General features: G+C 42.9%; 1 protein-coding gene across 8 annotated transcripts in view; it reads left to right on the top strand.

The window, feature by feature from the left end:
- CUX2 (cut like homeobox 2) overlaps positions 1 to 16,166 on the top strand; it is a 373,197-nt gene that overhangs the window by 300,711 nt on the left and 56,320 nt on the right. For 7 of the 8 annotated variants that reach the window (XM_074297416.1, XM_074297402.1, XM_074297401.1 and 4 more), the window contains 2 exons: positions 8,278 to 8,415; positions 12,936 to 13,059. In XM_074297416.1, the coding sequence (XP_074153517.1) occupies positions 13,041 to 13,059 (19 nt within the window). In that variant the 5' untranslated portion in view covers positions 8,278 to 8,415; positions 12,936 to 13,040. Of the gene's footprint in view, positions 1 to 8,277; positions 8,416 to 12,150; positions 12,299 to 12,935; positions 13,060 to 16,166 lie in introns of those variants that run through there. The other variant, XM_074297415.1, reaches the window with a different exon arrangement.

Genomic DNA, 16,166 nt, shown 5'->3' with positions numbered 1-16,166 from the left:
ATACAGTAGGCACTTATTAAATGTTTTTTGTATTCTTTCACTCTGAGAGGCATATAGTAAGCACTTACTAAATGTTTATTGTTAGAATCCTTCACTCCTGAGAGACATATAGTAGGCTTGTCTGAAGTGATAAGCAGAGGCTCATCTCAGTATCCCAAGTACTCTCTAATACTCCATGTAGAAAAAAAGGTGTTGATCTGCTTCAGTGAAGGTGTAATGTCAGAGAAACTGAGGCAAGATAGAGATTCTTTATAGGACTTTAGTGATAAAGGAGAACAAAGACAGAAGGCGGGGAGGCAGAGTGAGCCCTGGACAATTCTGATAAGTTGGGAAGTCCTGAAGCCATTGTGTCTAAAATAGAAGATCTTCCCCTTATCTGAGATTAAAAATTTACAGTTTATAACCTTAGGGTAGCCAGCCCTAAGTTATATCAGTCCTAATAGTCGGTGGGGAAAGGGCTTGCAACCAGGGGGACTAAGGCAGAGCAATTCAGGGAAAGTGAGGTAGAACAATCAAAGGAAACTGTGGTACAACAAAGGGAGCTTCCTTACCTGGGAGTTCCCTCTTGATAATTAAATCACAGAGCCACACTCTGATTCTTCTCTATTGATCCTCATCAGTGGTAGGCTCCATACATGTACCATGCCTTCAGCACCCTCTCTGAGACTCTGCCTAAATCAAATACATGTAAAATCCCTGCCCCAGTCACTGTTAGGGTCTTTTAAATTGGTCAGCCCAGTGCAAACAGGAGGTTGAACTTGAGCAATCTAGAAGTAATTCTGGGGCCAGAGACCACCTCATGGGCAGGACCCGGGTCATATTGAAATAGCTTCATAATGGGAGCCATCTCCCTCTCTGATTGGCTGTGCGTGTGACCTTGCAGACCCTTCTTAAGCCAGGCTAGCTTAGTTGGTAGAGCATGAGTCTTAATCTCAGGATCATGGGTTCGAGCCCCACGTTGGGCGCCACATGTAAAGAGCAGAATACTTAACCCTGGACAATCACTTCATTTGTGAATGCCCTAGAGTTACTCTGCAGCTCTTTATGTTGCCAGTCTCTCCTAATTCCTAGGGCTTCAGAGAATCCTCTGGCCACTGACCTTTTGCAATGTCAACCAATAACCCAGTTTACCTCTTCTAAGGTCTTCAGAGGTCTCTGGCTATGATTTCATAAACCGTAGTTTAATAACCAATAGTGCACTCAAGAATGGCCATGTGCAAACTTAAAAGTCTTTTATTATACTTGCTCACATATTGCCCTGACCTGTTAGCTCCCAAGTGAACACCGGATCTTTGATAGACCCACGTGTTCACTATCAAGCTTCTTCCCTCTTAGCTATCCATACATGCGGCTTCCCTAGGACAAAGAGACTGACCTCTTGCTGCACCAGACTTAAGAAGGGTCTGTGAGGTCTCATGCACCGTTAATCAGAGAGGGAGACGGCTCCCATTACGAAGCTATCTCACAATATTACCAGGGTCCCGCCCATGAGGTGGTCTCTGGTCACAGAAATTACTTCTGGGACACTCAAGCTCAACCTCCTGTTTGCACTGGGCTGACCCATTTAAAAGACCCTAACAATCACCATGCCCGATTGCCTTGGCAGCTCAGGGTACTTGCTCCAGTCCCTCCCAGCTCTGACATTCTCTATTTTAAGGCCCTTCCCTGCTGTAACATTCCCTGTTCAAAGCCCCCTCCCAGCTCTGACATCCCCTATTCTAAGCCCCTTCCCAGTTCTGACATCCCCAGTTCTAAGGCCTTCCCAGTCCTGTCTCTACCACTATATAGTCAGACTTTCCCAGTCTGTCATTATGGCCCAGTTCTTTACGCCATCCCTGAATCCTTCCTTGTGATTGATCCACAAGTTACTTCCTGAACCTGAAGCCCTACAACTTGCCTTGAACTTTATTTCTTCCACATGAATGATCAGGCAGGTCCACAGGAAGCTTCTGGATCCCAAATCCTTTTAAAAAGCCTTTTGGTCTCTTTTACCAAAGGCAGAAGCACAGAACCTCTGAAGTCACCTAGCACAGCCCACTCCTGTCTCTAGCCTCCAACCACATCTCTAGCAGCACTATCCAGGGTCTGCTCCAATACTGGAGGGAACTCACCAGCCCTACACTCCACTATGGAACATATCTCATCCCTAGGGAGCCTTCCCCCTCCCCATCAGGACCTACTTGGCTCTGCCCTTTTCAACCCATAAGACTTCTTCCTGTTATGGGCCTCCACTTCTTCATCTGTTAAATGGAGCCCTAACTACCTAACAGGGTCGTTGGGGACAAAAAAAAAAGTTTATAAACCAGAAGCCTTTCAGAAAGGCCCCAGGATCATTTAAGATTTATCTGTAAGAGACCACATCCAGCCTTCTCATTGTACAGATGAAGAAATAGATGCAGAGACATTTAGTCAATCAAGAAATCAATACACATTTGTGTAAGCACCTACTATGCACCAGGTATTTTGCTAAGCACTGGAGATACCCAGGAAGGTTAAAAAAATAGCCCCTGCTTTCTAGAAGTTCAAGAAGCAAGACAACATGCAAGCAAGTCAAGATAGAGACAGGATAAATTGGAGATTTAGTGACTTGTTATGTAGTCCCAGATCACCCAGCGCACTTGTGAAGATCAGAGCTTAATGGGTATAAAGCACTTTGCAATCTTTCACATGCTAGGAAAATGTAAGTTATTTTTGCTCTACGAAGGTCATTTCATTATTCTTATTATTGTTATATTAACATGTTATTGTTATTCACCTATGGATTTCCCTTGCCAGGATGTGCAGAGTCAAGGCAGATGAAGCATCCACTTCCCCTCGTCCACCAAGCCTGTAATTTCGTCAGGGCAGGCTATTGGCTTTGTCAGACCCAACCCGTATTTTATGAACTGGCTTTGATAATCGCTCATTATATTGTTTCCCTTCTAAGTGTTTGCCCATCAATTGCCTTCTTATTTGTCCTAATATTTTACCCAGGATTGAAATGAAGCTAACTGGCCAGTAATTTTATAGGTCTCCCTCTTTAAAGATCGGCACAGTCTTATTTCAGAAAAGCTTTCCTGTGTCATCCTGGGAGGGAGGTACAAAACTTCCCTGCCCAGACTCCTCGCTGCCCAGGAAGACTTCAGAAGGCTTCTAGAAGGGAGAGGGAATAAACAGGCTTCTCAGAACAGCTGGGCTGAGACACAGGCAGATCCAAGATAGCATCCCAGGTCTCAAGAAATGAGTTCAAATTCCAGCCCTGAAATTTAGTATTTGTGTGATCTTGGGCGAGTCAGGCAGGCAGTAGAAGTTTGTTAAGTGCCTACTATGTTTCAGGCAGTGTGGCAAGCACTGGAAAGGTTAAAAAAAAAAAGGAGGGGAGGCAAAAAGGTAATCCCTACCTACCCTGAAGGAGCTTATCTAGATGTATGGGACTGGCCAACCTTCTATAGCACCTTAATTAAGTCACTTAAATTCAGACAAAGTTTATTTGTAGTCATAAATGCAAAAGTCCTGGCCAGAACATGTGTGCAGTAGTCCTGTTCAGTCCTGGGTACTGTATTTTAGGAAGGACTTTGATAAGTTTTAAGGTATCCAGAGAAGAGCAACCAACATGGTCGAACAATTATTAAGCGCTTACTATATGCTGAGCACTTTATGATCATTATCTCATGTGATCTTTAAAATAAACCTGGGAGATGGGTACTATTATTGTTCCCATTTTACAGATGGGGAGTCTCAGGCAAATTTGGATGCCTTGTCCAGGGCCATACAGATAAGTGTCTGAGGCTTGATTTGAACTTGGGCCTCTGATTCCACCCCCTGACCTACCTCAGAGCTCCATGCTTACTTCTCTGCCAGCATATGATGAAATAATCCTTGGCCATCATCTCAGGAATCCCATAAATGATAACTTTGGTCCTATGAAAGCTTTACTTTTCTCATCTGTAAAAATGAGAGAGTTTGACTAGTTTGAGAGTCCACTATTAACCAATTACTCCATCTAAAAAGCTAGGGTGAGTCGCCCACTGCTCCCATCTCACTGAGATCCTTTTAGTTTGGACATACCCAGAGAGCCTTGGGTGGTGGCTGGATCTCAGCAACATTTCATCCCATTGACTCCTAGCGAATCAGTCCTCCAAGCACAGGGCTAAGCAGAAGGGGGTACAGAGAAAAGCCAAAGACAGCCCCTGACCTCAAAGAGCTTACAGTGTGTTGGGGAAGACACCATGGAAAAACTGTATAGACAAGATGGAGACAGGTCTAACTGGGAGTCATCTCCAAGGGACGGCATTCATAGTGGAGGGATCAGGAAAGAGGTAGGGTTTTAGGTGAGACCTGAAGGAGACCAGAAAGTGAAGATAAGCAGAAAGAGTATTCCATGCATGGGGAACAGTCAGGAGGTGAGGGCATCCTGTGTGAGGAACAACCAGGAAATCAGTGATACTGGTTTGAAAAGTAAACAGAAGGGAAGGCAGGTATAAAGAAGAACAGAAAGCTAGGAAAGAGTCAAGTTGTAAAGGGCTCTCAGAACATTCCCCCTCAGGCTTCTAAAGATACTTCTGAGATGTTGAGATGATCCAGAAGTAATAGGGAGCCATAGGAGGTTATTGAGTTGAGGAGTATGGGGTAACATGATCAGACCTGCACCTAAAGAACTTTGAAAGCTGAGTGGGAGATGGATTAGAGTGGAGAGAGAATGGAGGCAGGTAGGCCATTCCCCACCCTGCCCCACAGGTTATTTCAATAGTCCAAGCATGAGGTGATGAAGGCCCAGACCAAGGTGGGGACAGTGTCAAAGGAGTGAAGATATACTTTGAAGGTAGAATTGACAAGACTTGAAAACAGACTTGATACTTTCGAGTTCAAAGGAACCTTTGAGTAGCCATATAGTCCAACATATTCATTTTGTAGATGAAGAAATTAAGCCACTGGGAAAATGAAACTGTTTGCCGAAGGTCCCAATTTGAACCTAATCAGGAAGCATTCATTGTGCTCCTACTGTATACCAAGCACTACAATGGTCGTCCTAGTTCTCAAAATGCCATTGAGTGACTTCCTGGAGGTACTTCTTCTGAGGCCTTGGGCCTGAGGAGAGGAAGAATAGATGCACAGATTCCCCTCCGTAAACATAAAAACAAGAGGCTTCAAACATTGTGAAGCCTTATCAAATCTCCACTTAACATCCTCCTGGTCTGCATGCCCCGAGCTGACCCACCCTCGGCAGCCCCACTTAGGAGCCCCGTGATGACAGAGGTTCCAGGATTGAATGGGGAAGGAATCACAGTGACCCAAACAATTATACTGTTCAAGCACAATGCAGCATCAATACTGTAATTCACATACCGTGAATGGATGCCATCCTTCATTACGATCTCATGTAATTATCCTGCATTGATACTTGTACAGGCTGGGTGCTGGGCTGGGCTCTTTCCCCTTGCCACGACAGAGCTGGATTTTTCCTCTCCAGTCATCCTGGAATCAAGGCAGGGCCCTCCACAGTCCCCCACAAGCCGGGCCTGGGACCCGAGCACCCCGAGCTGCTCTCGTGTTGGTACGACTTCCCTGACCCCGGACCCTTCTTGACAATTTTTTTTTTGAGAAACCCAACACAATAGGCAGCATTTTCTTGAACTTATTAAAAAATCCAGACTTGTAAATTAATTTGTTCGGTGTTGTACAATGGCGGTGCAGATGGACTCATTAGCATGCACACAACAAATAATTATAGATGAATTTTTAGCTGGCCTGCCTAATGGGCTTGCTGGGTTAATTATGTCAATGTATAATTACATCAGCCGTGGGAGACATAATGGTACACCCTGCTGAGCAGACACTAGCTAATGATGGTGTAATGCTGACAGAGGAAAGACAGACTGTTTGAATGCACCTGCTTACCTCGGCATAAACTGCTATTGTCTCCTTCTTCCTTTGCCTAAATAAACAGGCATTATTAGGAGGAGGTGGTGGTGGGGATGGTGGAGGGAGGCAGAGGGAAGAGATGTGCTTATGGAGGCCAAGGGGCAGCCAAGGAGCTCTCTCCCAGTGCTTCTGCTGGGAAGAAGCTGGGTGGGCCCCGGATTCTCAACAGGAGCAAGGTGAAGATGCTACTCTGGGGTTAATGCATGGCTCTGAAATGCCCACTTGGGATAAGAAATGGAGGGTGAGAAATGGAAATGAAGCAGCGTGGGATAGGGGAAAAAAGGAAATTGAATTGGGAGCACTGAGGCTGACTGTGAACTCTCTAAAGGAAGTACCTCCCCTCTCTGGGGGCATGTCACTGTCAAGGACATGAGGGGTCAGAGGGATGGACATTGCTAGCTCTGGCATCCAATACTCTTAAGGCCTCTATCCACTATGACATTTTGGGCTCTAGAGTTCCTCTAGCTCTAGCTTGTTATGATCTAAGGCAGGGGTTCTCAAATTACGGCCCACAGGCCAGATGCGGCCCACCGGGTTATGGCAAATGGGCTGAGGGGCGGAGACAGAGTGTGAGCTTTTGTTTTTACTATAATCCATCCTCCAACAGTCTGAGGGACAGTGAACTGGCCCCCTATTTAAAAAGTTTGAGGACCACTGGGCTAAGGTCTCCTAATTCTGTATTCTAAGTACTGTTCCATCCCTGGTATACTATGGACTAAGAACAACTCTTCTCAGGTCAGACATTCCATATTCTAGACTCTGCCCAGCTCAGACATTCCATGTTCTAAGGTCCCTCTAGCTCTGAAACTTGTCCCCAGAGGGCTGACTAGCTTCATTTCCCCCTCAGGATTCTCAGGATACTACTGAGATGCTGGGAAGAAAGAGATTTCTGCTGCTAATGGGTCAAGTCTCCATTTCTGTGTATTTTCACCAGTATCAATTGTCAATCGCAGTTAGTATCTCTCCTATATCATTGATTGACCCAGTGGTTAGCACTTCAGTATTACTTAATCAATTAATATCAATTACCCTTTATAAAAGAGAAATTTATTGAGAAGCTATAGCAAGAACAAAAGTACAAACTCATCCCTCCAAACCTGAAGGGAGTGAGACACCCCTTTTCTTAACACCTCAGCCATTGGAGGGAAATGAGATCAGGTTTAAAGTGGTTACCATGAAGCATTCACCCCACGGAAGCTCATCTTAGAACTTCATCTAACAGCTGGACGAGTCCCTTCCTTGTTGCTGGGCCTTGGCCATTACTGTTACTGTTAATGAGCTGGTTTTTTTTTCCTTTGGGGTTTCATTTAGATCTGGATAGGAAGAGTACAGCCATTGGTGTTCTCCCCACCCAGAAGCTTACAGCAATTTTTTCCTCACTCACCACCATGAAAAAGGGAGACTAGCGTATTTTTGTACATACACTCATTTCTGGCTCAGGAGCCAATCAACAGGCTCCTCTTCAATGGACAATAAGCAGGCAGGAAGGAGTTACAAAAGCCTATGCTTGCCCTCCATTACACATACTTAGAAAAGGCTCACCAAGCATCCATGTGGGGAATTGCATCATCAAAGCATTCTGTTCTCACACTAAAGGATTGGCCTTTCACTGACCAGTCTCCCATCAATCACATATGTAGTCCTTTCTTGAATTCAGGAACACTTGAGTTCAAGTCTGGTCTCAGACACTTAACACTTCCAAGCTGTGTGACCCTGGGCAAGTCACTTAACCCCAGCCTCAGAAAAGAAAAAAAAAAAAGAAAGTTCTTTCTTTACAAGAACCTTAGGATTTGTGAGATAATAATACTCTTAATACAGTTATTGATTAATAATAGGATTAAGCACTATTGATTAATTAACAGCTCTATGATTTAATAGTAATATTTAAACACCATTGTTTAATAGACTGATTAAGATTAATTAGTTGATATCATTAAATAATATCATTAATAAACTTTTAAGTTAATAATAATAGTGCAACTATAGATTGTTTTAAGAAATACATAGTACTTTTCTCACAATAACCCTGTGAGGTTGTAGCACAAATTTTGTTGATCCCATTTTACAGATGAGAAAAGTGAGATTTTGAGAACTGAAAGTCTCTTGAGTGAGACTTACCAAGATCACATGACTAGTCAGTGTTGGGAGGCAGAATTCATACTCTGACATCCAGACTCCTAAATCCAGGACTCCTATCACAACAGGCTGCCAGAGGCTTATAATTCCCATATTAGAAATTGGAGAAATTGAGATCTGACCTCAATTCCTGTGCTTTCCTCACTAAGCTAGGCTGGCTCCTTCCCATGATGGAGCTAAGGCGGTAATGTTAAGGTATGGGAAATGGGCAGGTCACTCACCAGGTTGCTTTCTCCGTAGACCCCGTGCCTGTGTTTGAGGCAGCAAGAAGCTTAGAAGATAGATTGCAGCAGCTACAAGCTTTTGACCCCACCAGCCAACCCCTGAAAGATCTTCACGTCCAGTGGAAGAAGCATCCAGAGATTCTCAAGACCAAAGGTACCCACACTTTCTGCTTTAAAGATTCCCTGAAGAAAATAATTTGGAGGGTTAGTGGGTTGTAAGTTCAATACAAGTTCCAGTATTGGAAACCCAAAGTAGCACAAGCTTGGGCAGCATTGGAACGGGCAATCTGCCCTGATCAGATCTCGTTGCAGGGTATTATATTCAGATCTGGACACCATCGTTTAAGCAAAACATTGAGAAAAGAAAAACTATCCAAAGGAGAACCAGGGTGGTGAAGGACATGTGTCCGTATCATATGGGATGTTAACTTAGGAAGAGAAGACTCAGGGGGACAAGACAGCTAGCTTCAAGTATATAAAGGGCTGTCATCTGGAAGAGAGATTCGACTTATTCTGTTGCAAGGCAGTACCAGTGGCAGTGGACAGACATTTCAAAAGAGTCTAGTTTGAATTGAAAGTCAGGAAAAAGTGGAATGGGCTGCCCTGAAAGATGGTGAATTTTTGAGCAGAGGCTGGATGGTCTTGGTCAAGTCTGCTATAATAGAGATAGATGCCTCTCATGTAGGGATTGGACTAACAGATGGCTAATGAGGTCTCTCCCATCTCCCTCCTCTGATTCCACTTTTTCTATATTTCCCCAATTCCCCAATCTCCAGGGAATTGCTTCCAAGCTAAAGAGACTCACTTTTTTCAGGAGTGGAAAGGCTGAAAAAATATAGAGAGTTTAATTTCAAGAAGCATTTATTAAGCACTTACTATGCCCTAGGTGCTGTGTGTCTGTACTCTGATATAATTAAAAAGAATGAAATGGTCCCCGTGGTCAGCCCCCCAAGGAGCTGACCAGAGCAGAGCAGGGATACACTTGTATACAATCACCTTATCAACATTTAATAAGTACCCACTATGTGTAACATACTGGGGATAGAGAAATAAAAATGAAACAGTCCCTATCATCAAGAAGCTTATATTCCATTTGACAAATGAAGAAACTGAGGCAAACAGAAGTAAATTACTTGTCCAAAGTCACACAGCTAGGAATTCTGAGGCCGGACTTAAGCTCAGATCTTCCAGGGGGCAGCTAGATGTTTCTGTAGCGGATAGAGCACAGTCCTGGAGTCCGGAGGACCTGAGTTCAAATGCAATTTCAGACATTTAACACTTATTAGCTGTGTGACAGACATTTAACACTTACTAGCTGTGTGACTTTGGGCAAGTCATTTGCTCCAATTGCCTTGCAAACAGAACAAAACAAACAAACAAAAATAAATAAATAAACTCACATCTTCCAGGCTCTAGGCCCAGCATACTCTATCCCAGGGGTTCTCAAACTACGGCCCACGGGCCAGATGTGGCCCGCTGAGGATGTTTATGCGGCCCACTGGGTTATGGCAAATGGGCTGAGGGGTGGAGACAGAGTGTGAGCTTTTGTTTTTACTATAGTCCGGCCCTCCTACAGTCTGAGGGACAGTGAACTGGCCCCTATTTTAAAAGTTTGAGGACCACTGCTCTATCCACTGCAGGAGCTACCTAGTTGCCCCATTCCTATGTCTAAGTGACCCCAAAAGTGAGATTAGAAATACTAATTCTCCAAGGAGCCCTGATTTCACCACTGTGGGTATACCTTGCATTGTTTTAGCTCCTAACTCCTTTATACTACTAAAGGAGTAGATGGTCTGTTTCTAGGAGCTTCTGTGTCCAAAAAGTCCTCCCTCTGTGACTGGGGGAGCCTTTTTCAGACTCTGCTAGACTGGAAGCAACATTGTAAGATTTTCTTCCTAGAGCTGACAGGGACATTTGTGATTATAGAGTCCAAACTGTTTAATTTACAATTGAAGAAATAAGCCCACAGAGGTTCAATAATCATAAGATCTGGATCTGGAGCTTAGAGGTCAGTTCCATCATTTATCACATGAGTAAACTGAGGCTAGGAAAAGGGAAGTTACTTTACCAACAATCACATAGAGAATAGGCAGCAAACCCAGGATCTGAACCCAACTCTTTGGACCATAGAGCTTGTCTCCCATGTGTGAACATACATGAAGCCCTTCCCGCTTTTATGAGACCTGACCAACCTTGCAGAAATAGCAAATTTCCATCCTGTCCCTAAGTCAAGGCCTCTTAACATTGGTCATGTCATGGAAGCAATCAAGTGAAGCCCTTGGATTCCTTCCAGAATTAATGCTTTTAAATAAATAAAACATGAGGGATTACAAAGAAACCAATCACAATTGACATCCAGTTTGCAAAATCTTTTTAAAAACAAGTTCATACTCTTAAGTATCCCTGCTGGTGAGTACTTCAATGCCCACAACTCTGGGATAAGTTTCTAGTTGACATATTCAGTCTTTTCAGCTTCCAGAGACCAGAGTAGTCATTGAGGCAGGACTGTACCCCAGAAGGAACTCCACTAGCATATACCCGCCAAGTGATCATCCATCTGGAAGAAGAGAGGGAAAGAGAACCTATTATTTCCCATGCTACTTGTGAAAGACTCTCATCGTTGGGAAGTTTTTTCTGATGTCAACGTAGCTCTGAAGCTCTGATGGAGACTTAGTTGGCCCCTTCCCCACTTCCACCCACTGCTCCCCCCACTCACTGCTCCTGGTTCTGATCTTTGGGACCAAACAGATCTTCACAAGCCTAGCTTTTGAAAGCCCAGGATTTCCCACAAGCCACTATCAGACCCTGGAAGGGATTAAGTCCCTGAATCAACACAGAGCATTTCCCCTTTCAAAGCACTGCCCTTTGACCCCCACCTCAGTCTTTGTGAGGGAGGCAGGGGAGGGATCTTCCCCCTCCACAAGCATATGTTGAATGCCGGCCTTGTATGGGAGAGGACTAGGCGGGAGGCGCATGGAAGGATATGGCCTCTTCTTCATTCCCTGAAGGGGAATAGGGCAGGGGTATAGGACAGACCCAGGAAGCAGGTAAATGACAGCACAAGGTACTCAATGAGTGAGGGCCACAGAGGACTCTGGGACAACAGGAGAAATTAATGACTTCTCAAGGAAAGCTCCCTGGGAGAAGCAGAATTTCTATTCACACCTTGCACTCTAGGAAAGGGCAGGGTCTTCTTAAAAGATAGAGGCATGGAGTGGAAAGAGAGCTGGATCCTGAGCCAGAAGATATAAGTGAGATCTGTGTCTCAGTTTCTTCATCTGTTAAATGGGAATATTTATGTATGTGCTGCTTCTCTTACAGAGGTGCTATGACAATAACTCTTCTCAATTCTAATGCCTTCCCCCTTTTAATTATTTCCTATTTATCTCAAACATGGTTTGTTTTTATATTTCTGTTTGCATGCTGTCTCTCCCATTAAATTGTAAGCTTCTTGAGGACAGGAACTGTCTTTTTCTGCTTTTTGTATCCTCAGAGCTTAGCACAGTATCTGGTACATAGTAGCCACTTAATAAATGTGTATTGATTCATGTAACTAAAATTTTTACATAGTACCCACTATGTGTCAGGCAGTGTGCTCAGAGTTTTGCATATATTTATCTCCTTTAATTCTCACAGCAACCCTGGGAGGTTGGTAATGTTACAATCCCACTTTACAGGTGGGGAAACTGAGGCAGGCAGTAGTTAAGGGACTTACCCAGGATCACACAGCTGAGTCTCTGAATCTGGATTGGAATTCAGGTTTCCTAACTCCTAGGTCCGCAGGGCTCTCTGTTCCGGGGCGTCCCCGGCTGTGTCACAATGGACAGCTTGCTGGTCTTGGAATCACAGGCTCAGATGCCATTGGCTCCAACCCCCTTCTTTTTAGATGTGAAGAAACCGAACCCCAGAGAGAGATCATAGGATCGATCACAGGTGTAGAGCTGAAAGGAACCTTGGAGGCCATTGAATCCAACTCGTTTTACAGATGTGGAAGTCGAGGCCCACGGAGGTGAAGGTACTTGGCCAACATCACGAAGGTAAAAAGTCCCTTCACCTCTTTTGGCCTCAGTTCCTCATCTGTAAAATGGGAATAATAATAGCCCCTACTCCCAAGGTTGTTGCAAAGATCAAATAGGAAAAATACATTTGTCAAAAGCTACATAGATATTAGTTATTATTACTCTATTGTCGTTATTATTCATTAATTTGTAAACCCTAAATCTGCATCCTTTTGGATCTCATTACTGGAGAGAGCCCCTGATGTGGGAATTTCAGTCATTCATGTAGATCCCAGCCTATCTTTAATTTAATAGAGGGAGCCGCTTCCAATTCCGAGGTTAAATGACTTGGGTACACAACAGGTAAGGATCCATTCTAGCCCTCCAGATAGTCAGCTGCTGGGGCAAGGTGAATGCCGGCAGTTGGAATTACAGCTCAAACTCCAGCAAGCACCGCCCTCCATCCCCATTTATCACTTTCCCTCCCATGAAGGGGTGCCACAGCTGATCAGCAGCAGAGTCGGCCGGATGTATCAACTTGGGAGCCAAAATCAATCTGGGGAGGTCGGGGAAATCAATTTTGTTACATGGGTTATTGGTCTTTAGCCTCATGGAAGGAAACTGCTTCATACCTCTCCAGTGATGTCTTTCTGTCTTTTTTTTTCTTAATCTCCAGAACAGAGAGAAGGGACGACTCCAGCTGGGTACACGGTGTCCGAGGGACCCAGGCTTCCGGGCATTCCCAATAAAGCACTTTTAACAGAAACCTTGCTTCAGAGAAATGAGGCAGAGAAACAAAAGTGAGTGAACTAAGGGTGTTTGTGGGGACGAGGCCGGGCAATACAAGGAAGGTTCGGGCTGGGGATCAGTGGTCAGGGCTGGGAAGAGCAGGGCAATATACATAGGAAGTTTCAGACTGGGGATCACTGGCCGGGCTGGGAAGAACAGCTGTTCCTTGATTCCCAGGAAAGCATCCCATCTCAGAGAAGCAGATCATTAATCCAGAAAGCCTGGACAACTAACTAATAGGTAGTGAGATGGCTCAGTGAATAGAGCACTGGGCTTGAAATTAAGAAAACCTGAGCTCTTTATTTCTCAAATATGTGGAAAACTGAGTCAAATTTATAATCTGAATTATTGTCCAATTGTTAAGTGGTCAAAGAATATGAACGTGCAGTTCTCAGAAGAAATCAAAGTTGGCTAAAATCATTTTATATGCTCTAAATTTTTATGTGCCCTAAATCACTGTTGACTAGAGAAATGCAAATTAAAATATTCTGAGGTATCACCTCATACCTCTCAAATTGACTAATATGACAGAAAAGGAAAATAACAATAGTTGGACATGGAAAAGTTGGAACACACTGTTGGTGGAGTTGTGAACTGATTCAACCATTCTGGAGGGTCCAAAGGACTATCAAACTGTGCATATCTTTGGATCCAGCAGTACTACTAGTTGGTGTGTATCTCAAAGAGATCAAAGAAAAGAGGAAAGGATCTATTTGTACAAAAATATTTATAGCAACTCTTTTAGTGATGGCAAAGAATTGGAAATTGAAGGGATGCCCCACAAATGGAGAATGGCTGATTAAGTTGTGGTCTATGGTTGTGATGGAATATTATCATGCTCAAAGAAATGATAAAGAAACAAAAACTTGGGAAGATTTATGTGAACTGATGCAAAGTAAAGTGAGTTGGATCAGGAGACCATTGTACAATGTAACAGCAATATTGTAAGGATAATCAACTGTGAAAGACTTAACTACTCTGATCGATACAATGATCCAATACAATTCCGGAGGACTCATGATGAAAAATGCTATTGACTCTCAATGCAGATGGAAGCATATTTTTTTAACTTTCTTTATTTTTCTTAGGGGTTTTTTGGGCAACATTGTTAATTTGGAAATTTGTTTTGCATAGAAATTTGCATTGCCTTCTCAATGGGCGGAAGAAGGGCAGGAGGGAGGGAAAGAATTCAGAGCTCAATTTTTTTTTCTTATAAATAAATAAAAAGGGGGCAGCGAGGTAGTTCAGTAGATAGAGCACCAACTCTGGAGTCAAGAGGACTTAAGTTCAAATCCAGTCTCAAAAACTTGACATTAACGAGCTGTGTGACCCTAGAAAAAGTCACAACCCCAGTTGCCTCAGCAATAAATAAATAAATGGAGGAAAAGGAATTTTAAAAATAAGTAATAATTTTAGTGGCCTGAGTTCAAATCTAGCCTCAGTTACTTACTAGCTGTGTGATACTGAGCAAGTCACATAGTTTTGTCTCCCTCCGTTTTTTTTTATTGTAAAGTAGAGATCATAATAACACCTACCTTCCAGGACTCTTGAAAGGATCAAATGTGATAATAATTGTAAAGTACTTAGCACAGTGCCTGGCACATAGAAAGCAATATATAAATGTTGGTTATTGATTAAACCCTGTTTGCCTCAGTTTCCTCATCTGCAAAATGAGCTGGAGAAAGAAACTCCATTATCTTTGCCAAGAAAACTTCAAATAGGGTCATGAAGAGACTGAACAACAAAAATTATTATTATCATTTTAACACAGAAAATGCTATAGAAATAGTAGTGGTGTAGTAATAGTAGTGGTCATAACAATAATAGTAGTAATAATAATAGCAGTAGGAGTGATAGTAGTAATTACTTTCACATTTGTATACCTGTCATTACTTTTTTATTTAAAATTTTTTTAATAACAAGCATTTATTAAGAGATAGCTATGGTAGTAATAGTAGTAGTACTAATAGTAATAGCAGGAGTATAGTAGCAGTAATAATGATAGCAGAAGTAATAACAGTAATAGTAGTAATAGTAATAGCAGTAGTAGTAGTAGCAGGAGTAACAGCAATAACAGTAGTAGTAGTAGTAATAGTCATAGCAGGAGTAATAGTAATAACAGTAGTAATAGTAATAGCAGTAGCAGTAGAGTCATAATAGCAATTATCTTCACATTTGTATATCCAAATCATTTTTTGACTTAAAATTCTTTCAATTAATAAACATTTAGTTTCCATCCCTCTCTCCCCACCCATTAAAAAAGAAGAAAATGAAAAACAAAATCATTTATGACAAATATGCATAATCAAGCAAAATAAATTACCACATTGTCCAGAAACTTTTCATGTTACTTACTCTTCACCTTGAGCTCATCCCTTGCTTGCGAGGGGATGGGCAGCATCCTTCATCACTGGTCCTCTGGAATCATGGTTGGTCACCACATTGGTCAGTCCTTAAGCCTTTCCAAATCATCTTCACCATGTTATTGCTATCCTAGAGGCTGTTCTCCTGGTTCAGCACATCCTAGTCACTTTTAGTATCTCAATAACTTACACATCCATGAAAATGTCTTGTGAGATAAGTAGAACAAGGGTCATGCACCTTATTTTATTAGTAGAAAAACTCAGGCCTACAGAAGTAAAATGACCATTCCAAGGTCACAAAGCAAAGTCAGGAGCAAACCTCCCGATTTGCCTAGAGCTCTTCCCACTGGACCATACTCCCTCATCTTGAATTTACCTATTTTTCAAGAAAGTAACAGCTCATATATAGAGTTTCTGGGGTAGGCAGGTCCTTAGGAAGCTTTTTTCTTTCTTGAACAGTAAATAAGCCTATTAAATCTATTAATTGTCTTATTAATGTGGTTTAAATGCCTGTAGACACTGAAAGCCTGTTCTTCCCCATGGGAGATCCATCATCTCTAGGAGACCTGGCTTGCCCAGGACACGTAGCCCTTCTAAGCACCCATTCTCAGGAGTGTTGTAAAAGGCTCCACTTGGGAGGAAGTTTGGACATCTTGCAACTTCTCCTTCCCTTTTGCCCTTAGGTCTACCCTCCAAGGTCAAGGAGAACAAAACTAATCCCTTCTCCACATGACAAGCTATCATGGCCCTCTGTG

Source organism: Sminthopsis crassicaudata, chromosome 1 (assembly GCF_048593235.1).
Source record: "Sminthopsis crassicaudata isolate SCR6 chromosome 1, ASM4859323v1, whole genome shotgun sequence".
NCBI classification, from domain to species: domain Eukaryota; kingdom Metazoa; phylum Chordata; class Mammalia; order Dasyuromorphia; family Dasyuridae; genus Sminthopsis; species Sminthopsis crassicaudata.
Note: the sequence above shows the minus strand (reverse complement) of the source record. Positions and strands in the feature narration are given on the sequence as shown.